The 25,081-nt window shown below is 43.8% G+C and overlaps 1 protein-coding gene across 1 annotated transcript in view; it reads right to left on the bottom strand.

Moving 5' to 3' along the window:
- ACSS1 (acyl-CoA synthetase short chain family member 1) overlaps positions 1-25,081 on the bottom strand; it is a 637,137-nt gene that overhangs the window by 165,872 nt on the left and 446,184 nt on the right. Inside the window, exon 9 of the mRNA XM_069235038.1 lies at positions 13,049-13,161. Coding sequence (XP_069091139.1) covers positions 13,049-13,161 — 113 coding nt within the window. The remainder of the gene's footprint in view (positions 1-13,048; positions 13,162-25,081) is intronic.

The raw sequence follows: 25,081 nt of genomic DNA, 5'->3' as shown, positions 1-25,081 counted from the left end.
GCACTATGTGCACAGGTGCAGTTTCTACATTTTTGGCTGTATCTAACACCATTTCAGCTGCATGTGGCCATTGAAACTGATCAGGTGGCACCTGGACCCTCACCATTGCCTTTTATTTATCTTACAAGGTACCCAGGACCGAGATTGACACAGGAGAGTGTGTGAGATGGGTATGGGATGGCTTGCGTAGGTGAGCCAAACTTCACTATCTGTATGCTCTATCTATTTCTCTTCGGAACATCCCCCAGCTGCCATTCCCGTTGGATGTGGGTACCAGAAGATGAGCCCATGGGTGTAGCCTCACAACCTTCTCAGACCTTTACCCAAATTATGAATTCATACTACTATTCTTGGCTTCTGCCACCTCCCAACCCACGGTTCTAGAAATATTTCATTATCACCAACTCCGGGCTGCCTGTCGCACAATGCACAATACCTTCCCTCCCCCTCACCCCCACACTCCAAGCGTTAGAACACATGCTTACACCCCATTGCCACATAAACTGGTCACTCAATTCTACTCTATCCTGCAGGCAACTGCGCTGATAGCAACACCGGCGGCTTGTGATGCCTGGACCACAGACCTAAAAAATCCCCTTACTGGTGCCCAGTGGTATTGCTATGGCCAAACGGCTACTTTATCACCCAACTATCAAGTGCAACTAATTCATTTTAAGTTCCTACACCCATTGTACAGCACCCCTACATAGCTTGTTAAAATGGGACTCATTCCGAACACTTGCAGCTTGTGGGGCGCCTTCCCTCAGGCTACCTATATACATCTGGCATGGGACTGTCCAGTGGTGGCAGAGTTCTGGGAGAACGTCTTTTCCACTTTGCACACAATCACTTGCCACCTATTACTCATACTCCGCTGGTGGAACTCCTTGGCTATCTTAAAGATGTTCCAGCCAATGACCACTGATGGAAAGCAATGGTCCCCCTCTCTGCCAAGTGCAGAGTTGCCATACACTGGGGTCGGCGACCCATCCCAACAGTGGCTACCTGATTGAAGAATGCCACTTACTGCCAAAAACAACTGAGCAGCTACTGGGAACTTATGCCAGTACACTCCTGCCCTAAGGACATATGGGAGCCACTCCTTTCATACCTGCCCCACAGGGACTCTCCCTTCCTCCCTCCGAGTGACATAGATACCGAGGACCACACTTCGACCCACACCCCATCACTACTCCTATGCCTGGTTGCTGATGGTGCTCCAGAGACTGTGCTCTGTCTGGTGGATTAAGTAGTCCTAATCACTACATAACAGCTTCATCATTTATCTCTGTAACTTGTTCACCTACCGATTATTGGGTAGGCTTACTTCTTACGGTGTTGTGAGGGCCCGAGTGATGTTTAAGTGGGGTGTTATAGGTTTCTGCTATTTAATCATTTGTTATTATGCTTCCTCACTTGTATCTTCCCTCCTCCCCCTCTCTTTTGGCCCCTCATCCTCCCTGCCCTTTTATCACCCTCTCCCCCTTCCTGACATCATTGTGACTGCTTTCCTTGTGGTTTATTGTAAATGCCAATAAAAATAATTACAAAAAAGAAAGAGGATGTGCAAGAGAATGTGCAAAAAAAGGAAGAAAATTAATTTAGAAAATTAACGACTGTACCTAAACTAAAGCTAGATAGAAGACACAAAGGAAAATTTTGTGTGTTCAAGAGAAGATGAAGTGAGGACAAAGTACCAGTGGGAAATAGCAACTATGAGCATGTATTTAAAGTACCTGATGGAACATGGCAGATTTTGCAAGGGGGTAATCCAACAATCCCAGGAGTGTATTTTAAATGTGGAAAGAATGCATATTTTAGATTACTTTGGATTATTATTTCCAAGGATGTATTATGTACAAACTTTAGAGGCATTAACAATGACACCAGCTCACAAAAGTTGTACACGAAGTATGAATGAAGGAACTCAACTAGTGGGAGATATATTTGAAACCATAATACCTGCTGTAGGAGTGGTTTTGAATGATGAGGAAATAAGAAAGCTTTCAACAGTAGTTGACAGTCTGGCAACAAGTACATCGGGAGCTATATTATTAGAAAACACTGAGCTTGTAGCTATTAGATCTATGGTTCTTCGTAATCGCTATGCACTAGAAATTCTCTTAGCTGAGAAACATGGAGTCTGCGAGATACTAAAAAGAGAAAATTGCTTCAGCTACATACCTGATGAGATCAAAAAGTTAGTAGACTATGCAAAGAACATTACTGACGTAAAGCTTGGTCATAAACCTTAGAAACTACTAGCATAGTTCAAAGCTTTTCCAAAGGGTTTGCAAAAGTAGCTACCTGGCTAAAAGTTTTATGAGGAGGGATTCTTAAAACTATACTAATACCTGTATATATTCCTACACTAGAAGTATATAAAGCTATTATGATGATTTTGATAAAGATACAAATCAAGAGCAATTAACAATAGGAAGGAAAAAAATTTGGAACTAATTGATAGAGTGAATGAGGAATATAAAAAACGGAAAGAAAGGGAAACTTGAAAAGAAAAAGACAATAGTCTGACGAAGATGAAAATGAAAGTGAACTAAGATAAATTAATTTAATATGGTTTTTGTGATGGTTCCAAACCATCAAAGGAGAGTGGTTGCGAAAGCTTTCATTAAAAATAAAATTCAATGTTCAATTAACGTGAATGATTGCAGCTAGGCCTAATCAAGAAGCTGTTTTTTCGGAATTGTGCACTTGTTTTAAACTCTGCATGACCTATGTTGACTGACTTGCTAAACTGCTAAAGCTAACACATTATACATAATAAATGTTTCTGCTCTAGCGTTTGTATGCCTTCTTTTCTAACAAAGGAGGCTGTATTACATTATTCTTTCTGTCTTACTGACCTGCTTTGGAATGCAAAAATTTGCAAAATAATCTATAAAATTCCATCTTTTATGAATGAGCTTACAGTGAGAAACTGAGTGAAAGGATATGATCACTGGAAAATTCATCCAACTCTTTTATTTTACAGAAGCAGAACATGGATGGGACTAACAGCCCTTCTTCTCACTGCAATATTGAGTTTGATCTGTTATTATCTGGGAAAAGGTTACAGCACATTGATTTCCTCCTTTCCCAGGAGAGTGTGCTACAATTTATGAAACATTGTGTTAAAAATTGTACTCAATGGGATTGTATTATAAAAAAGTGTCTGAGGGCAAGAGCAGGAGATTGATCGATCGACTGAGCAAGGGCGAGTGCAATCTAGTCCTTAGCCTTAGCAACGTTTGCGAGAAGGAGTGTTAGTTGGGAGAACCGGACTGAACTTAGCAGCTGTGATAGTCAGAAGTTTATGAGCTGATAGTCTGTGAGGCAGTGGGAGAGGAAGATAGCATAAAGAATTGCCTTTATGATTTATTTGAGCAACAGCACTTCCCAGATTTTCTTCAGCTGGCTAGACTAATTCGTACAAAACTCATTACTGTACTCTTTATGAGTGCTGAAATCCTTTGCTGACTAGACTGAATGATTAGAGATGGGGCAGATTTCAGGACGCACTTTATGTAATGTTATGTAAACTTCTTGACTAATAAATCATTATGATTGTTTTAAATAAACCATTTAAACTACTATAAACTCTCATCATTGACTCTTATAAAAACAAATGTATTAATGTTTTGTATTGCAGCCTTAGTTTTCCTATTGACCACTCCCAAGCATTATTCACCAAAAGGCCCCAGCGCAGCGGGAAGTATTTATGATTTTTTTATGTTGGCTGCCTCACTGTAAATGGCCACTGCTTTCACTATAGATTGGAACTCACGCCTGTGCGCACATAGGACAGAAACTTGCTCCTAATGACACATAGAATATTGATTGATGGCATGTAATGTAGGTGCGTGATAGTTTCAACTTAGATTAATATACAAGAAAGCATGCTAGTTGTCTTGCACGAAATATTTATTGTTGTATTGAGCCATATGCATTTACAATGTTCTTTTGGCTGTTGAAACAAACAATACAAATATTTTTTTTAATGATTTTTGGGATGCAAGACTCTACAAAAAGCATATTTTGGGGGAATGGATATTTGCTATGTTGTTTATGCTTTTGTGATGAGCTCCGGGAGCTATAGATATCTTCGGATTCAGTTTTTTTTTTTTTTGCTTCTGCAGGCAAAGTTGATGGCACAGGACCCATTCAGCAAGCAAGTTAACTTTGCCTAATTGAGGTTCTCCAAATAAGATAACACTTACAGAAAGGTAAATATCTTTCACTATTTTTAGTTTCTATTCCCATACCTGCAAATATACATTTGACAATTTTCAGGCATTCCTTGAATGCCTTTTGTTGGAAAATGCCCCTCTCTGGAAGGTCACTCCAATCTCTTTGCCTTCCTCCTCATTTTCTGACCTCGTTTCTGTTGGCTTTAGGACTCTGGGTGCTTTACCACTTCTAACCATAGCTTAAGTTCATATACTCTCTCCCAAATATATGGTAACATTCTTTCATACCCAATTGGCATATTTAATTTACTTATAAGTCCCTAATACAGTGCACTACATGTGCTCGGGCATGTAAATTAAATGTCACTAGTGGGCCTGCAGTACTGATTGTGTCACCCACATAAGTAGCCCCTTACCCATGTCTCACGCTTGCTATTGCAAGGTCTGTGTGTGCAGTTTCACTGTCACTTCCACTTGGCATTTAAAATTACTTGCCACACCTTAAACTCCCCTTTTATTACGTTATCAGTTAGCCCTAAGGTAGGCCCCAGGGAGCCCACAGGGCATGGTGCTATGTAAATAAAAGACAGGACATGTGTTTGTAAGCTATACATGTTCTGGTAGTGAAACACTCCCAAAGTCATTTTTCACTACTGTGCCAGCATTAGAGATTTCCTTATATGCTTTTAAGTGGTAATGTCTGATCTGAGAGAGTAGCATTGTCATGTTTGGTAAGGTTGGAATGATAGCGACAAATCCTGCTGACTGGTGAAGTTGGATTTAACATTACTATTTAAGAAATGCCACCTTTAGAAAGTAGGCATTTCCCTGCATGTACTGCTCTCTGTGCCTTACAGCCTGTCTCCAATCCATGTCTCGTCTGTGCTGGTTGACAGCTCCCTTTGTGCATTCCACCCAGACAGCCATAAACGCAGGACACTCAGCTGTATCTGTATTAATATGCATACTGATGGGTCTTCCTGGGCAGGAAGGGGGGAGGGGCTCTCCATTACCCTTCAGAGGCTAGTGGCCATAACTCACACAAAGGACTGATAACCCCCCGCAGATCTCCTGGCTGAAAGGGGAACTGGTGCACTTCAAAACTAAACTCTGAAGTTTTCCTCCACTTCAAATGTACATTTTGGTATATATACTGGGTCTATGACTTCTAATATCAGACACATCTGGACCTACAACTGGACTCTGTCAGAGGGACTGCATTACTGCCCAAAGGACTCATCTGGACTGCCTTTCTGGAAGGACTGCTCTTCTACTAGCTTCCCTGCTGCCTGCTTCCCTCTGACTCTGCTGGACGGACTCTGCCTTCCCCCACAAGTGCTCTCCAAGTGCTCGGACTGAGTTTGCTCCCTCTTCTGAAGTCTCTGGATCATCAAAGACTTAATCTGAAGGAAAATATCCACAGCACAGGAAAAAACTACGCAACGCCTGCAGAATCGACAAAGCGCCTGTCTCACGGATGAAAAATCGCTGCATCGCCTGCTGGATTGACGCAGCACCGGTTGCCTCTTCAGAATGTGTTTTAGCTTTTCCACACATCGTCCCTGTTCGTCAAACTACGCCTCCATCGCAATGAGGAACCAAGGCTACGCTCCCGGAAATCGAAGCATCACCTTGCTGCATGGAAAGAAACGACAAATCACCTTCTTAACCGTAAAAAGTGATATATTGACTTGTGTATATTAGATTTATGTTGTTTTGGTCTTATTTTATTCAAATAGATATTAACTATTTTTCTAAACTGGTGTGGAGTACTTTTTGTGGTGTTTTCTCTGCATTACTGTATGAGTTATTGTACAAATACTTTACACATTGCCTTCTAAGTAAAGCCTGCCTGCTCTGTGCCAAACTACCTGAGGGTGAGCACAAGATAATTTAGGTTGTGTTGTGGCTTACCCTAAGTAGGATTGTGGTCCCTACTTTGACAGGGTGCATACCTCTGCCAACTAGAGACCCAATGTCTAACACTGTTAAAGTCCCTTCTTATCTGGATAAACTGTTTGAGGAAGGTTATTCAAGTGTTCATCTCTTGTTTTTAAAACCTTTGGTCATCTTTGACTGGATTACTTATCCCTGATACTTTGTTTGCACTATCACACCCTTCATCTAGTTTCTGAACATGTTTGAATATGTGGACTCTGAATGTTCTGTATAATATGCAAAACATGCAGTGTGGTGTAGTCAGACTCACAGAGCATTCCTTATCCAGTACTTCTCTTCATGCCCTAACCCCATCACTGCAACGGTCATGAACAAAGCCTTAGCTCAGTTAGTGTAGTTTAAAAAGAAACATCCTCTGGCCACGCTGCATTTTTGAGCACGAGTAAAGTGAGCATGGGGCAAGGCATCCATGATATGGCAGATCTTCAGATAACTAAAATAAATAAATAAATAAATAGGTAAATAAATAAATAGATATACCAAGAATTGGACTGGCAAGTGTGCTATCTGATATAGAAAATAATCAAACAAGAGAGAAAATAAGAAGATAGATAAGAAGATAATCTGAAAAGTGCCAAACGCACTAGGTTAGGGTCTAGGAAGAGGTGCAAGTACAGCATGTCTTGTCCCATGCTGAGCTTTTGCACTGTTTTTAGCCAGTTTTAGAGACCTAAAGGGAGATTGTCAGACCCCCTTTCAGAGTGCCTTGGGGCAAGAAGCAGTTCCTGGGTCAAACTATTGGGGTTAAGGCCTTTTGCGCCTTATGTCCCAAGGTCCAACCAACTATGGATTCTGAGCAACTTGGCCAAGTAGTTCTTCAGCACTTGACTTGCAGTAGGTACATGGTGTGAGCAGTCGAAGGCTCCCTGATCGGGAGGGGGAGGTAGAAGAAGGGGGTAAACACAGCCTCATAACTCAAAATACACCTAGCAGCAATAAATTATTGTTTAGCCAAACTACTCACTTTTATGAAAAAAGAGAAGTATTTCATTTTACCGCTATTAACATAAAGGTAAAAAAGACATTCCCACACCATTGGACAGTCCCCCTGAGGTCAGGGCAATAGTGTCTCATAGGCAGTTCCCTATATTCCACTCCCTCCTTTCTCTAGCAATTGTGGTTATTCCTCATTCACTTTAGGCACCGTGATGGGTAAGTTCCAGTAGTAGTCTGAGTTGCAGGATTGCATGGTAAAGTCAAAATTGTTCCAGCGCCGAAGCACTATCTAGCAAACAAGTTCCCCCGGGGCCTACTTAACTCAAATTCAGTCTTACCCACACCCTCTGGAGTTCCTGAGTGCGCAACTCTGCCGACACCGAAGCACCAGTGGTTGGTTCAGGTGAGTTCCCTCCACACAACCTAGGCAGGCTCCACTCAACAATCCAAGAGCACCTACCACGTGTTTGTGCTCTTGCAATGACTGGAGGTTCCCCGTCAATCCTTTTGGAACAGTAAGCCTTTCAGTCCTTCCCTCGATGGAGAGAAGGTGTACAAAGTTCCTGGTACTTGGCCCACTTCCTGATGTTGGAGCATGGAGATCCCACGATAGCCTCACTCCTCTTCTAACATACCTGGTCAGGTCACACTCCTGCTAGTTCTGGTGCACCCCTTGGCATACAGGGACACCATACCTCAGCTATATAGGCACTGACCCGATTGGCACAGCAGATGCCTTCACGGCAGCTGCTCCTGACATATAGGGTGACTGGCTCTTCACCGTGCTAGGGTCTACAGTCCGCTCCACATGCCAGTCTGTCCACAGTGACCCCTCACTGCACATGGGCTCCCACCCAATTGGCACAGCTCACTTTGCGGCGGCCCCAGCACTTGCATTTACCATGGGCACACTGCCCAGTACTGCATTATCCTTGGAGTGTACCCTTCTCAGGCACACATACACCCAGAACAGATACACCACTCATGCGCAGTGCAGCAGTTCACAACAACTTGATGTATAGGCCAAAGGATAAGTTAAGCTGGAAGCAGTGGCACTTTAAAGGAGTGAACCTGTAGGCCTCACTTAAATTACATAGGTTGAAGACCTGTTCACTCCTACTGATCACTACGTGCTGCTAACACTGCGCTTGTGCTGCTTAACATGAAGTAAAGGCTGTAGCTTTTCACCACTATGAGGGTACAGCTTTGGGAGCCCCTCCAGGTCCAACAAGAGTGCAATCTATGAGACAGGTCTTAAACAGGCCTACGTCATGGCGCACACGCATGATCCATGTTTGCCGTTGACAATAAAGTTCAGCATTGTACCCAGTCATCAGTACTGTTTGGGCACTCAGGGTAGCACGACCATTACTATGTGGAGCACTTATCTGGCCCATTAGAGATAATGTGCAACCACTTTACCAAACCTTCTGCTCAAGGCTGCCCACAATTGTGACTCCCCCACCCATACATCAGAACGTAAAGGTGATGAATTGTTTGCTCATTTGCCACATTTATCCTGAATTTGAGTTGAAATGAAAGTCTAAAACCTCCATCAGTGAATACCTGTGGGAAATAGGAATCCATTGAATACCCTAGAGAAATTACATAATTATCTTTGTCGGTGATTATTTCATAGTATCATTTCCTATGAGGGCTCGGAGAAGGATTGTGGATTGTGAGGTATTTGCTGTGAGCCTTCCAATGACAATCATTTGGCTGATAGAGTACTGTTCTTAAAGGTGTAAGCCTGCTCATCTTGGATGTTTCAGATCTGAGTAATTGTTAATCAGTCAGAAGATGAAAGATCCTCAGAATCCAGAGGTGATTTTTTTTAGTTCACAGCCAAACCTTTTAGCAGCAAACTACTTCCTTTGAGTAGCTGTTTTATGGCCTATTAGAAAACTCAATTTTGATCTAGTCTGCCACACTTTAGGCTATGAAAACAAGTCCATGTGCTTGAAGATAACATTTTAGCTTCTGTCGATTTGAAGGGTGGAAGACGAGGGCCCTCTATGGTCCATAATTTGTCAGTCCTGTATCATCCAGTATCTGACCATATTCACTAAAGAATCATTGAACACAAGGGTCAAGATCCTGCACTGCCCTTTCTCACACTTTCATATAGATTCGCCAGCAGAATAGATTGTGAAAATGATGGCACTGAAGGTGAGCTCTAAATACGGCTAGTAACAATACATTCAAAAACATTGACAAACAGGGAGGACATATCACTTTCAGTGCAAATATAATGAGAATCTTCGAAAAATGTTCACACTGAAAACTAAGGAGATCAGGGCTCAAAACCCCATCACACGATTGGCTAATGATTCTGGACAGCTGGGCTTTGGGCTAAAATATTTCTGAGGTTTTGCTAACATATACCAAACATTATATTGTGATTATGTCAAGGCACAATGAAAGCAATTAGTGTTTATGCAGTTTTCTAAAATGCTTAATTCAATACTGGCCCCTGATTTTCTTGGCCCTGTTACCTGGATTTGCGCAGTGTTGGGCAAATTGCACAATACCTGAATATCTGAATATAACCAACATTGTGATATTTTATAATATTGTAAATCGAGCACAGCCTGTGGGTCATACTGGTCAAGTACACCAATTAACTGTGATGCAAAAATGTATTTTAAAATTCTAGCAGCTCGTCTCAGAAGGGTCAGTTCGGGAATAGTATCGCCCTGGCAGCGAGGTTCCTTCCCAGATAGGATATAACGTTTATAAATATCTTTACCAAAGCTGAAGTCAGGTGACAGGGAACTAGTATGATCGTATTGGACGCCGAGAATGCTTTTGATAGCTCCCCTGCCGCTGCATCAGCTTCACGGTGGATAAGATTGGTTTTGCAGAAAATGTATTGACTATGAGCAAATACTCCATTTGTGCTTACTTCTGAGGCAGTGTCTGGACCCCTTAGGAACATAAGGATTACTCGACCAGGATGACCAATCTTGCCTCTTATATCTACATTTTACTTAGAGCTCCAGCTAAGGCAAATAAATACGTTTGGAACAATTACACCCATGATTTATAATGTGACTGAGGACAAAATATTCACCTGTGTGGATATTGTTGTTTTATATATATATATATATATATATATATATATACACACACCAAAGATGTCAGCACAGCTCAACCCTCGATGGAAAAAGAATCTGAAAGTTTGGGGGTAATCTTTGGCTACTATTTAAAAGCTGGAACTTGTAATGCTTTCTTTTTAAAAAATCGATTAAGTTTATTTTGTTTATCTTTGACTTCACATCATTGCTAAAACGGGGTGGATTGTGAAAATCAATTATCAAGCCCTACTCAGAGTATTCATTTCATGAAAAAGAAGGACCATCTTCCCATTATTCCCTGAGTGTGCTGCAACAGTATTGACATTGTGATACTACTCAAATGTTTATGCTTACTTTGTTCAAAACCATCAGCAGGTACTTTCAGCCACTAGCAACTTCCATAGAGGATGTAATAAGCCCTGTGCTGCATGCAGTTTCTCGAATTACCTTTAGTCCAGGGTGAGTCACCCTTCTCAATATCAAATTCTGTTTATAGGCTAATATGGGCTGTGCCTACCCAATTTAATAGCGTCAAAGATGGAAGTTAATTGCATACAGCCTTTGTGTATGTTCAGAAGCAGCGGGCTGTTTGTTAAGGTTTGCAGAGCACATTGCCTGCATATTGCTTCGAATGCTTGGCTCATACACTATTATGTTTGATAGAGAAAACATAGTTCCTCTGCTATTCCAAAAAATATTAGGCTTAATGTATCAACGCATTTTCCACAAGACACAAAATATATAAAGTTATTTGTACATTTTAGCCTAATAGCTATAACACATTTTTGACATAATTGGACCAATGTGGGTGCACCCAATTTTCAACAAAATTAGGCCTCATTTTTATCTTTACACTGTATCTCACTTTACTAAAGAGAGTAAAACAAAGAAAGGCAGAGATTTGTCTCCATCAGGTGACCCTCTTCTAATTGGGTTAACACTAGAGCCTCACCAAAGATGGCAATAAAAAGTGTTTCAATTACTATTTGGGCTGTTTTTATTTGTGTCTTGGTTATAAATGATGTGTGATGATACCGTACACAGTGTCAAATGCTCCTGTTAGACCATCAGAACGACTGAACCTGTAATTTGCTCTAGGAACACCCTGATGTGATTCATTTTTACTTTGATGTTCCAGGTTTGAGGAGTCCTGGGATTTGTTCCCTTGGGACTCGAGTCAAAATTGTGGAATGTCAGAGATTGTTTCTCAAATGTAGGCAGTTCTCCACTATAACACGTGCTCTATAACATACAAGGGAAGTAACAGACCATCAGAAGGCCAGGTGACAGGAAGATGTAACATCTTGTTTTTTTCCCAAAATTCAATTAAAAAACAATAAAGATGTATTCTGCTACAGATAGAGACTCCATTCTATGCAAAAATTCAGGGATGAGATTAACATTAGGTTTATGTGAAGGTTTTAACTATATCTGCAACGTCGGTGTAGTTGGGGAAGCTTCCTTTTGATGAAGAGAAATTTCTCCAGTGCTCCTGACATCATGCTAGGTGGAGTTAAAACCTGTGAGGCATCTGGACACCAGATTACTAAATGTAGGATGGCATTTGTGAGAAACATCTTGCACCATTAAAATATGGATGGGCCTCCAGCAACCCTCCCTGGTCAGGTAAGCGGTTCTGGAGAGGGAAGTAGACTGTCTTCGAGGCAGGAGCAGTTGGGGTAATTGGCCAGTGGAAGATTGTTTGATTGATAGTGGCAAAGGGGGCTGGAGAAGTCGGCGAGCAGCACATATAGGACTGAATGCAGGAAATGTCAGCAATACTTTGCCTGTTATAGGGGCCTTTAACATGGAACTGAACACTGCTTCTGAGTGATATTAAGCCTCCCATGGCCATGTTTGGTCATTTGCTGCAGCAAGAACAGTTTGTCAGGCTGCAAAGTGTTGCTGATAGGGTCAATCTAATTGTTTTTACACTTCAGTGGTTCCATACTTTGCAAAGTTTCTAATTTTTTTTTTTTAACTGCGAGCAAACAGACTACTCAGTTTTGTTAAAAAAAGAAGATCTTAGTTTTCCTGATGGTTTTGTCTTAAACACACCATGATAATTGAAATTTTGTACCTGGTTTTAACGAAATTTCTAAAAAGTACATTAGTGTTGTAAAATGTGTTGTGCCCACATAGTATGCCCAGATTTTTTGCTTTTTTGATCACCTGGTTTTGGATTTTTTGCTCTGGATGAGTCTTACTACTTGATGTTCGTCCACAGTAATCACATAGTAGGCAGACTGCACATGTTTACTGCTATTGTCCACCTTTCAAGGTAAGGCAAATGTGATACAACAAAGGTAAGGGGCACCTGGATGGTTACATATGAACACAAGTGCACACACGTCCACATGTGTGACGGCTGCACCTAACAGACTAATGTCATGCACAAACCGGTAACTGCACACAGGTAGCTTGATGAAGAGGAGACTCTGCAGTATTAGATACTGTTAGATATTAACCTGGTGTAGGCCTTATAATAGTTGGCACTCAATGGTAAAAAAAGAAAAAGCACTGCCTGGACAATCACTTATTGAGTGTTATTACTGCATACCAGGGAATAGTGATTACTAGCCCACACCACCTCCCCTGAGTAGGCCTTGGACTACCACGAGAGAGTCAAGCGCTACAATGGGGTGCTTGGTTCCCAGAAAGGGGAAATTGTGGACCATTCACTCCACTTGCACAGGCCTCACATCCTGCACAACTAATAAACCAATTTCCTACGGTTACTCTTCAAGCCTGTGTTGTTAGTGGATTTTGGTTCACAAACTGTTGTGCCATTAGAAAGATAAAATCTTTAAAATCTCTTCATATGACTATTCCATGCACAGTCACTCACTCAGTTAGAGTAACACTTCTGTGCACTCTTGCTGGACTTACTTGTTCAGACATCAGTGCTGGCTGGATCCCAAAGAATGGCCTCATGGCTATAGCTGGGACGATCTCAGCTCCTGGCTCTGAGGGCCTAGGGGCAATGCAGATGCCGCCTGTTTCTGTAGAAAAGGAAAAACATTTAGAAGAAATGATTTCATTAGAAAACTTTGCGCATCAACAACAGGATGGAAGAAGGTGGTCTTTATAATGCAAACCCAATACCTGCTATGAAAAATTGAGTCGGTATGCTTCCTTAATGAAAGCACAGCAATAAAATTAGATGTAATCATCTTTTTGCACGTCACAAGCACCAAAAATATACACGAATACTGAATAAACAAGAAATTCTTCCGAACCCGTAAGAACAGTTTAAAACAATTTTGAAGAGATATTCCAATCCCATTAGAGGTTCCTAGTAGCCGTATCCCTGGAAAAATAAAGGAAAAGGCATTGCCAATACGTTTTTACCCACTTGCTGGGCACTAAGGAGGGCGTTTGCAGTATGGATGCCTACAGTATACACATGTGCAAATTGCAAACTGCGCAATGGTGTTGTGCTTATTTTAAATATTGCATTTATGTAAGCAGCATGAAAAGTGTGCTGTGCTTACAGATGATGAACTTCTGTGTGTTCTTGTATCTTTGCATATATCTTCATGCTTACAGATGGGTCTGTGTGTACTTGTACGCATGTGTGCATCTACAAAAATGAATTGATTCGTAAATACCTATACCTTGTCTTATTACTCTTCCATCCTTCCTCACTTTCAAAGCCATATGTAATTTAGTCATCTTATTCATCATGGCACATGCAGCTGTGGAAGAATGGCATGCGCACTCTGACTTTAGCGTTTACAGTTTTCTTCTTTAGTGAAGCTAGTCTATTTTTCTCACTGCTTACAAATGCAAAACAATGCAGTTTCATCTGCCCCTTTGTCCATATGCAAATTAAACAAGTATTGGCATAGCCAATAGGTTGCACCTTTGGGACCTTTTTAGTGTTTAACCAATGTCTTTAAGCTTTGTTGTAGAGCAGTGTGGTTATGTGTAGCATGTTGAAAGGTTGTAATAAAAAAGTGTTATAAGCATTTTTGTTACCTTATATACCAAAGGCAAGCTTGTCTGCGCCCGCCCTCCACCTAAATGCTACCAGCGCCAACAAGGCAGCCCAATCCACACAAGGTATGCATTTGACAGCAGAATCTCTATTACAGTTAAATAATAATACAATAAGTTGTGAACTGACTTTTTCCCCGGAGGTAATTAAGGGACCACTCTCTTGTATTAAGTGTAGAGAGAGTTTTGGGAGGCCTTTCAATACCGCAGTAGTACTCCGTATTGGCTAGAATAAATACGTTTTCTGGGGGTCTTTATAAATACTCGTTCACAAAGTAAACATTCACAAGAAATTTATGACTTGCTCACTGAGACCCAGTGGGACTACCTGTTTATCACAGAATCATGGCTAATTGATTGTTGTAACCCTGATATTGCGCAAGAACTCCCTTCCGGTTACAAAATCATAAGGAAAGATAGGCCCAAACGGCATGGTGGAGGTCTTGCAATTATACTTCAGAGTGTGTTTTTATGCCAGACCTTTGACTTGGAGGCCTTAGAAGGAGAAGAAAGTCTTCGGTTTTGTATCAAGATTAGCCCCACTGCTTTTATAGGCGTTTTGATTTAACGACTGCCTGGGCATTGTGCCAGCTTTTTAACATCCCTTGGGGACGCTATTGTTCTACCTACCTTAGGCTATGCCAGGTTTACAATACTTTGAGATTTTAATCTCCACTTGCAATCCAAATCATGGATGGAGGCGTCTAATTTTAATGATACCTTAGGCTCATTTGGCCTAGAACGATTAATAACCACACCCACTCATAATGCTGGGCATACCTTAGAGGGAGTTTTACAAATTGTTTCAACCTAGTGAGTGACTAACCCATTAAACAGACCTGGTCAGACCACTTTCAAATTCCATTTAAGTTAAGAGTTGAAACCACAAACTGTATGACCAAGCTCCACCCCGAAGTAGCCCATATATGAACTGATCTTCTCTCCAACCCTAATTTGACAATTGAGCTTTTCATCCCATGTCTCATTGGGGATGTAACTGCTAAGGAACTCAAGTTTAATACTTGGGTCTCCAAAGTTATCAATACACTTGCACCTTTAGTTTCTATATAAAACAGAAGTCTAGATCCAGGCCATTAGCCCCTTGGTATTCACAGTCCCCAGCCGAATGACTCTGGAACGGAAATGGAGGAAGTCCTACACGATTGAGAAGTTTAAAAAAGCTTTGAAAACCTATCACGATCAAATTAAGATTGCTAAAAGATCATATTTTGCTTCACAGATCTATAATAGTTAAGGCAATCAGAAAATAACCTTTAAAATTGCTACTCATTTCTGCAACCAATAGCTACTAGCAGGGAGAGACCACCTTCAGAAACTTAATGCAATAAAATTCCTGATTACTTTGTTTAAAAAAATACGATCAATTCAGTCGACATTTGATAAATTACTGGTGAACCCTTCAAGTTGTGACTCTCCTCCATCTCATCTTCCTTTACAATCATTTCAAGAAATATCCCTTGCCGAATCTCGCAAAATGATTTTGTCATGCAATTCAGGATCTCCTTTAGATCCTTGCCCCACCCCCCAAATTTTTCCCAAAGTGGTAGACTACAGCAATCTAACTGTCAATGAATTATTAAACTCTTCCCTGAAATCAGCTACAGTTCCGGATGACTGGAAACTAGCCGTAGTAAAGCCCCTTCCCAAAAAACAATTAAATTATCTCACAACACAATCCAATCTGCAGCCTATTTCTTTACTACCAGCTGTAAGTAAAATGCTTGAAAAACTGGTCAATTTACAAATTATGACTTTCCGAGAGCAAACATAAATCTTACACCAAAACCAATTAGGATTTTGCCCTAAACATTCCCCCAAAACTGCACTGCTGGAATTATCGGAAACGCTCAAATTGACATTAGACTTAGGCAAAAACACAGTGCTGGTTCTGTCAGATTTATCTGTCGCGTTTGACACTATTTCACACAACATATTGCTGCAACCTGTTCATAATTGTGGTATTTCTCACCTTGTTCTGGATTGGATTAAATCTTTCTTATTTAATAATAGGCACGCAGTTATGCTAGGATCCTTTTTTCCCCCAGGAAAAAGCGGTCAACTCAGGGGTGCCCCAAAACTCTTCACTAAGTCCTGCCTTATTTAATATTTATATGGTCCACTTAATCACTTTAATTTCATCATTAGGCATTGATGGTGCTTCATATGCTGACGATAAGCAACTCATGCTATCCATAGAGAGGTTTTCTCCGAGTTCTGAGGTTAATGTTAAATGTTGTCTGACTGAAATCAACTGGTGGTTGCATGCTAACCACCTCAAATGCAACACTGACAAAACAGAAATTCTCTAATACCTTTGATCCTATTCATTGGTGGCCTATGTCCATGTTTACTCCACCTCCCCCTTCCAGGTTGAGGTTGCCAGAAATCTAGGTGTGAAATTCGATTCAGGCCTTTCTTTTTTGTCTCAAGCAACCACAGTAGCTGGTACTTGTTTTAGCCTAATGAAAAGTTTGAAAACGTTCTTTGACCTTCTTCCTCTAGCAGCCAGGAAAACAGAAGTTACAGCCTTAATTACATCATGGCTGGACTATGGTAATAATCTATATGCCGGATCCTCCAAACTTACCATCCAGAAGCTTCAGGTAGTCCAACATGCAGCAGCCAGATTAGTCCTGAAACTTCCCTATCAGGCCTCGGCGTCCGGAGCTCTTAGAAGGCTCTGCTGGTTACCAGTCCACAAAAGAGTCCTTTTCAAGATCCTTATTCTAGTTTTCAAAGCCTTTAGAGCCATGGGACCTGAATATGTCTCCACAAGATTCTCCTATTACGTTCCAGCACGCTCTTTGAGGTCCTCAAAGGCTAATCTTATTAAGGTTCCCACATTTAAACTTAAAACCAATGGAGGTAAATCCTTAGCGGTTCAAGGAGCCAAGGTATGGAACTATAGGCCTTTACATCTTTGGATGATTAAATTTGAGGACAGGTTTAGAAAACAGCTTAAAACCTATATTTTCGTTCTGTCCGACACTTTTTGCTACTTTCTTTTGATCTGATGTAGGGTTCTCTTTTCCTAGTCATGAACTGCACTAGTTGGTTTTATAGTGCTAGAGTTCTCTCCTGGGAGTGACAGTTGCGCTCTAAAAAAACAATAAACATTAAAAAATGTCTTCCAATTGTGTTGTGCTTGCAATGCTGCTAACTTCTTCCTGCCTGTTCTAATGCGTTGTTATAGCTTTTTTTGCAATGGGGCAGGGACATAAACAAGTGGAGGGTGGAGGTGCCAGATTCCAAGAGTAGACTGATGTGGTGCTGACTGATGCTGAGGTGATACTGAGTGTTGTGCTAGTACAGAAGTGATGCTCAGGTGATACTGAATGATACTGAGGTGGTGCTTAGTGAGGCTGAGGTGGTGTTGAGTGATGGTGTGGTGCTGAATGATGCTGAGGTGGTGGTGCTGCACTGGTGCTCAGCGGTGCTCAGATGGTGTTGAGCCGGTGCTCAGGTGGTGCTGAATGATGCTGAGATGGTGTTGTGCTAAGGTAATTCTATGCTGATGCTGAGGTGGTGCTGTGCTGAAGTGGTGCTGCATTGGCTCAGTGGCAGAGAGAGCATTGATGTTGAATGGAGTAGATTGCAGAGGCAAAGAGTGCAGTATCACAGAGTAGAGTGGGTAGTGTGCATTGGCATAGAGCTTAGTGGTGCAGAGTAGAGTGGAGTACAGTTCATTGGAACAGAGTAGAGTGGCACAAAGTAGAGCGCAGTAATGCAGTGTGGGGTGAGTGGAGTGGTGTAGAGTAGAGTGTAATGGAGTGGAGAGGTGTGGAGTGGAATATGCATGGGGTGGTAGTGCACTGCCATTACAGACAACACATCTTCATTTGAAATTACTATTACATTTGTACAGACATACAGTTTCACTAATAAAACTATACAGAACACAAACGATAAAGTGTGGAAATGTTATCACCTACAGCTCAAGGCATCAGATCTATTCACAGGTGAGAGCACTCAAACAATGCCAGTGGGTCTGGGTACAGCTGAAGGCATCACATCTGTACCAGGATGAGACCATCTCTCAGTAACCAAGAGATCAGAGGGTGGGGGCACAGCTTGAGGCATTACATCTGTACCAGGGTTAGACCACCACTAGGTACCAGAGAGACCGGGGAGCCATCAGATCTACCCATAGGTGAGATCACCTCAAACAATGCAGACGGTCCTGGGATCCTAGTTAAGGTGGGGCAGTTAAAGACAGAGGCTTAGCACAAGGATGAGACCACCATTCAACAATGGGAGAGTCCAGACACAGCTAAAGACACAAGTTTTGTGTACAGGCGAGTTCACTCAAAATGTAGGAGGGGTTAAGGAATCCAGTTAGGAGTGCACAGATCTGGACCCACATGAGACCAATGTGTGAAGCTTGGCAAAGGCCACCGCAGTGGGCTTGACAACTGGCTGGCAAAACCACCCACCTCAATAGAAGAGTTCCATTTAGATTAGAAGGGGACCCTGAGCCGGACACTATTACTACAGAGGCAACTTTAGCACCCAGCATCAGAAGGGGGGTCTGAATTGGCACGAGGCACAGCTGCAGCCCCTGTTATTGAGTACCAGCTCTGGACACATAGTTAAATAGATGACGGGTAGAACTGGCAGTGGGGGAGGCTCAGGGCAACAGGTCTGTACATTTGAGGAGACCCTGGTGGCATCTTTGGGCAGAACATGCCCCATCACCGCTCCCTAGAAGGCATGGAGCAGAATGGGGGACTTGGATTTACTGAAAATATTTGAAGAATGTAAAATGTTTTTCACCAGGTGGGAGCTGGCCCTCCTACAGTGGTTTGTGAATCATGCTACCGACACTGATTGGGTACTTTGCCAAAACGACCTCTGGGGTCTGGACTTCCCTTCCCCACCTTGACCCCAGTGCCTCATTGCTCAGCCTCGAAGCCATGCCCTAACTACCAAAAACGTTGTGATGCCTTTGAAATGGAGGACAGCGCACTATACAAATGCTAAATCATAATAAGGTCCATTGAGTGGGTGTTGTGTGTAGCACCAGCATGATGCCTGATGGACTCTTGTAGTACCGTGTCTGCCTAAGCTTGCATCATACTGCCTAGCTGCACCTTCCCAGCATAGGTCATGCAGTGACTGGCGGCCATGCACTCACCACCTACAAGTTCTGCAGATGGTGAGCAGTGCTTTCGTTTCTGGGGCTGTGTAAATGATGTTTGTGTGTTAGTCAAATCGTGCTGTGCCATTTTTTCTGTGACAGGACTCCAATAAGTAGAGCTATGTTATGGTAGTACAGGGAGTGCAGAATTATTAGGCAAGTTGTATTTTTGAGGATTAATTTTATTATTGAACAACAACCATGTTCTCAATGAACCCAAAAAACTCATTAATATCAAAGCTGAATATTTTTGGAAGTAGTTTTTAGTTTGTTTTTAGTTTTAGCTATGTTAGGGGGATATCTGTGTGTGCAGGTGACTATTACTGTGCATAATTATTAGGCAACTTAACAAAAAACAAATATATACCCATTTCAATTATTTATTATTACCAGTGAAACCAATATAACATCTCAACATTCACAAATATACATTTCTGACATTCAAAAACAAAACAAAAACAAATCAGTGACCAATATAGCCACCTTTCTTTGCAAGGACACTCAAAAGCCTGCCATCCATGGATTCTGTCAGTGTTTTGATCTGTTCACCATCAACATTGCGTGTAGCAGCAACCACAGCCTCCCAGACACTGTTCAGAGAGGTGTACTGTTTTCCCTCCTTGTAAATCTCACATTTGATGATGGACCACAGGTTCTCAATGGGGTTCAGATCAGGTGAACAAGGAGGCCATGTCATTAGATTTCCTTCTTTTATACCCTTTCTTGCCAGCCACGCTGTGGAGTACTTGGACGCGTGTGATGGAGCATTGTCCTGCATGAAAACATGTTTTTCTTGAAGGATGCAGACTTCTTCCTGTACCACTGCTTGAAGAAGGTGTCTTCCAGGAACTGGCAGTAGGACTGGGAGTTGAGCTTGACTCCATCCTCAACCCGAAAAGGCCCCACAAGCTCATCTTTGATGATACCAGCCCAAACCAGTACTCCACCTCCACCTTGCTGGCGTCTGAGTCGGACTGGAGCTCTCTGCCCTTTACCAATCCAGCCACGGGCCCATCCATCTGGCCCATCAAGACTCACTCTCATTTCATCAGTCCATAAAACCTTAGAAAAATCAGTCTTGAGATATTTCTTGGCCCAGTCTTGACGTTTCAGCTTGTGTGTCTTGTTCAGTGGTGGTCGTCTTTCAGCCTTTCTTACCTTGGCCATGTCTCTGAGTATTGCACACCTTGTGCTTTTGGGCACTCCAGTGATGTTGCAGCTCTGAAATATGGCCAAACTGGTGGCAAGTGGCATCGTGGCAGCTGGACGCTTGACTTTTCTCAGTTCATGGGCAGTTATTTTTCGCCTTGGTTTTTCCACACGCTTCTTGCGACCCTGTTGGCTATTTTGAATGAAACGCTTGATTGTTCGATGATCACGCTTCAGAAGCTTTGCAATTTTAAGAGTGCTGCATCCCTCTGCAAGATATCTCACTATTTTTGACTTTTCTGAGCCTGTCAAGTCCTTCTTTTGACCCATTTTGCCAAAGGAAAGGAAGTTGCCTAATAATTATGCACACCTGATATAGGGTGTTGATGTCATTAGACCACACCCCTTCTCATTACAGAGATGCACATCACCTAATATGCTTAATTGGTAGTAGGCTTTCGAGCCTATACAGCTTGGAGTAAGACAACATGCATAAAGAGGATGATGTGGTCAAAATACTCATTTGCCTAATAATTCTGCACTCCCTGTACTTTATAGTGCTTACTACCCTTCGACGAGGTGCTGAATGTATTCTCCGTACAAGATGCACACTGGAGGGTCCCATGGGGAGCAGGCGCAGTCTAGTCTATCCACGGGAGCCTTTGGGAGTGGAAGGGAGGACAGGGTAGGCATCATTGGTGGAGAATCCGTGGGTGAGAGATTAAAGGGTAGGTTATATGGGGGGTTTAGGGGAGGGACCAGCCTCTTCCGCGCCAGCCCATCGCACGGTCGGAAGTTTGGTCGGTCTTGTTAGGCAGGTAGGGGAGTGTGTTGCGCAGCGACATGGCTTCAGGTCACGATGCTGACGGGGTGCGGGCCACGCTTTGTGTTCCCGGCGAAGCCGGCCGTGCCGATCTACTCAGGCCTGATGTCTTGGACCAGGCCCGGGTCGGCATGACGCACACAATGATTGCTGCTGCGAGCGGCGTTGCGGTAGCGGTGCCCGCGTGTGGTTCGAAAGGGCCAAGAAGAGACAATCGGCAGGGGGAGGGGGCGGATTCAAAACCAGGCCCGTTCGTGCCCCAGAAATGAGGGGCCGATGCTACGGAGGAGGGGGCGTGCCCTGTGGTGAGGAGTTCATGCTGGGCCCCGCAGGGACTGCCAGAGAGGAGGAGGTGTTGGGGCAGCCAGGGAGGGGGCAGAGTGAGGATGTTGGGCCCAGTAATGAGGGCAGCTTGCCTCTGGACCTTTCTATAGGCAAGGGCAGGGCCAGTGCAGGTGGGGGGGGGCACCTGGGAAAAAGAAGGGCAAGGGTGCAGGGAAACACGGCATGGGGCTGGGGCAGTCCAGGGCACAGGATGCTGGTGTCATGGTGGGCAGCAATGAGCCAGAGGGGCAGAGGGGGTTTTCTGGTGACACATCAGGCCATGTGAGTGAGGCTCCCACAGGCAGTAAAGCAGGTCAGTCCACGGCAGCTGATTGGTCGGCGGTTGATATAGATGCCAGGATCAGAGAGCAAAGGAGAGCGGTAGCGGAAACTGAAGAAAGCTGGGCCCAGCTATGCAGGGAGGAGTCCTTGGGGAGAGAGAGGAGGTCTAAGAGGAAATTGGGCAGACAGTGGTCTGGGGACCCATTGGGCCCCTCAGTAGGGCAAGGCAGTTCGGTATGGGTTCTGAACACAGAGAGGGGGAAGAGTTAGGAGGCTTGTGCAGCTGGAGTATCCGGCAGCGTGAGGGGCACGAGTGGCGCACATGGCCATGAGAGGCACGGGGAGTCAAAGTCAGTGATGGAGGCTGGCAGAAAGAAGGTGACGTCAACAGGGCGCAACACGGCCCCTGGACGTTGGTCTGAAGCAATAGAGGGGTCTTCGTAGCCTTTTACAGCGCAGGAACGTGGCAGTCGCAAGTATGGCATACACCATGGGGGACAAGTGCCAGAAGAGTGGAGTGATGCAATGGATGCAGGGGGTGATGAGGACAAGTGTGAGATGGATGAAGATGAGGTGGTGGAACTTGACTGTGAGGATGAGATAGATGAGTGGAAGACAGGGAGATTCGCGAAAGCAAGGTGAGCGGGGACAAAGGGAGGGGGAAGGGCACAACCCCCTCTTCGTTTTTTGTCTTGCAGGAGAATAAGAACAGTGAGACATTACAGGAGACGGCACACAATGAGGAGTGTGGTCACGGGACTATGAAAGAATCAGGGGACTTGGTTCCCCTTGTAAAAGATAAGGGAGAATGGCGGTCAGTGGGGAGAAGTCCAAGGCACTGCTATGGCTAAAACGCACAAGTCAATAGGGGTGGGTGATCAATCTGTACATGAGACACCTGGAGCAAGTGTGGCACAGGAGGGGGATGGTAAGCAGATGACGATACAAGATACGACTACTGCAGGTGAGGCTGGGGCAAAGGCACCCAGAGATCGGACCGAAGTGGACGACAAGGAGGGTGGAGGGGATAAGAAACGGCTCCCTTATATGGGCCTCACAATGCCGTTAGGTTCAGATGTGGCTGAAAAGACAAAGGTTAGGATTTGGCAACATGAGTATGTGGATGTTTTCAAGCTCCTTCATAGGGACATACAAGCAAAGGAGGGCTCCAAGGAAGAAGAGTGGGAATTAGCTCGCCGGCCCAGGGTACCAATAACTATGGACACCTGGACCTCGGCTTTTCTGAAATATTCCAGTATCTATTGCAAGTAATTTCCAGACAGGGCCATCGCAATGTTTAAGTGCATGGACAATATATGCAAGGCCCAAATGCATTTTGGGGGGTTCGCATGGCTGAGTTATGATGAAGAATTTAGGGCAAGGGTGAATCCAGACAAGCCGTGGGGGGATGTGGATCCAGAATTGTGGATACAGTGGATGGCTTCATCACACTGCGCAGCATCGACACATACCGCTAGTGGCCTGCCAGTGGTATATAAGCCTTTTCAGCCCTATCCCGCCCAAGGGGGGGCGGGTACCGTACAGGGACCCCAGACACCTACCTCAGGGGCCTGTTGGAACTTTAACAAGGGTTTCTGCTCCAGACATCCATGTATATTCAAACATGAGTGTTCCAATTGTGGGGGAAGACACCTGGTTATTCAGTGCTTTTCGCTCACCAGCCAAGCTGAGCAGTGGAGAAAGGCCAGGGGTCCAGGGATGCAGGGCACTCCTGCACCAAAGGGCGCCTACGCCAATAAAGCTGGAGGTTTTGCTGGTGTGGTTGCGCATGTACCCGGATGTGGACATAATGTGCAAATTGGAGGGAGGTTTTAAGGATAGGTTATCAAGGGCTGAGAAGGAAGAAATGGGCGTACAATTTGCGGTCTGCCAAAGAAATGCTTCAGGTGGTGGCAGATCAGTTGGCTAAAGAAGCGTCAGAAGGCAGAATTGCTGGTCCATTTTACGAATGGCCTCTGTAGAATCTGATGATTTCACCTCTGGGTGTGGTCCCCAAAAAGACTAGAGGAGAGTTTCGCCTCATCCATCACTTGTCATGGCCAGAGGGGGCGTCGGTGAATGACTTCATCGTGCCAGAAGACACGACATGGTGTACGCATCAGTGGACGATGTCATTTGCTCATTCGTGGGTGTGGCAGGAGATCTGAGCTGGCAAAATGTGACATTAAAGCAACTTTTCAGCTCCTGCCTATCCACCCTGAGGATATTGCACTGCTGGGGATGCAGCTATATGAGGCAATCTGTGTGGCCTGGGTTGTGTCATTTCATGTGTGCTGTTCAACGCTTTTAGTACTGTCCTACAATGGGTTTTCATTAAGGTGGGTGGGCATTGGGAGGTGACACATTACTTGGACGATTTTCTTTTTGTGGGTAAGGCGGGTTCCAATTCCTGTAGGAAGCCTTTGGAAGGGTTTGACAGGCTGGCCCAGGAGGTTGGGGTTCCTTTGGCTCCAGAGAAAATGGGGGGCCCCAGTGTGTGCTGACCTTCTTGGGGATAGAACTGGACACAGAAGGCTTAGTGGTGAGGTTGCCGACTGGGAAGGTGGATAAGATTTTAGAGTTCCTGAGACACATCCGGTCCTTGCATAAGATTGAATTGCCATGGCACAACAACTCCTGGGTTTTCTCAATTTTACATGCAGGGTAGTCTGGGGGGGCAGAACATTTTGCAGGCGACTGGGACTAGCTGTGTCCAGTGCCTCCCTCCCGCACCACACGATTCGCATGTCAGTGGGTATGAGAGAGTACTCAGGGTGTGGGACACATACCTGACACAATTCAGTGGGGTCCCCATGATTTTTTGGGAGGAAGACACAATATGGCACGTTCAGATATTCTCGGATGCAGCTGGGGCCTCTGGTTTTGGACTTTTCTGGGATGGGCGGTGGTGTGCAGAGACATGGTCTGAACATTGAATGACACAAGGCAGGAGCATTGCTTTTCTGGAATTCTTTCCTTTGCTGGTGGCCTTGAAAGTGTGGGGGTATGAGCTGGCCAACAGGATTGTAGTGTTTCATGTGGACAACATGACAGTAGTGGAACTAGTGAACAGAAAGTGGGCCTTTAGGGTATTGCATTATTGAGGTGTTTTATGCTTAGATGTTTATCTTTAAATGTCATTTTTAAAGCAGCACACATTCCTGGGGTGAACAATGCTATTGCAGAT

The sequence above is a fragment of the Pleurodeles waltl genome, chromosome 5, assembly GCF_031143425.1.
Source record: "Pleurodeles waltl isolate 20211129_DDA chromosome 5, aPleWal1.hap1.20221129, whole genome shotgun sequence".
NCBI lineage: Eukaryota > Metazoa > Chordata > Amphibia > Caudata > Salamandridae > Pleurodeles > Pleurodeles waltl.
This window is presented reverse-complemented; position numbering and strand designations above follow the sequence as displayed.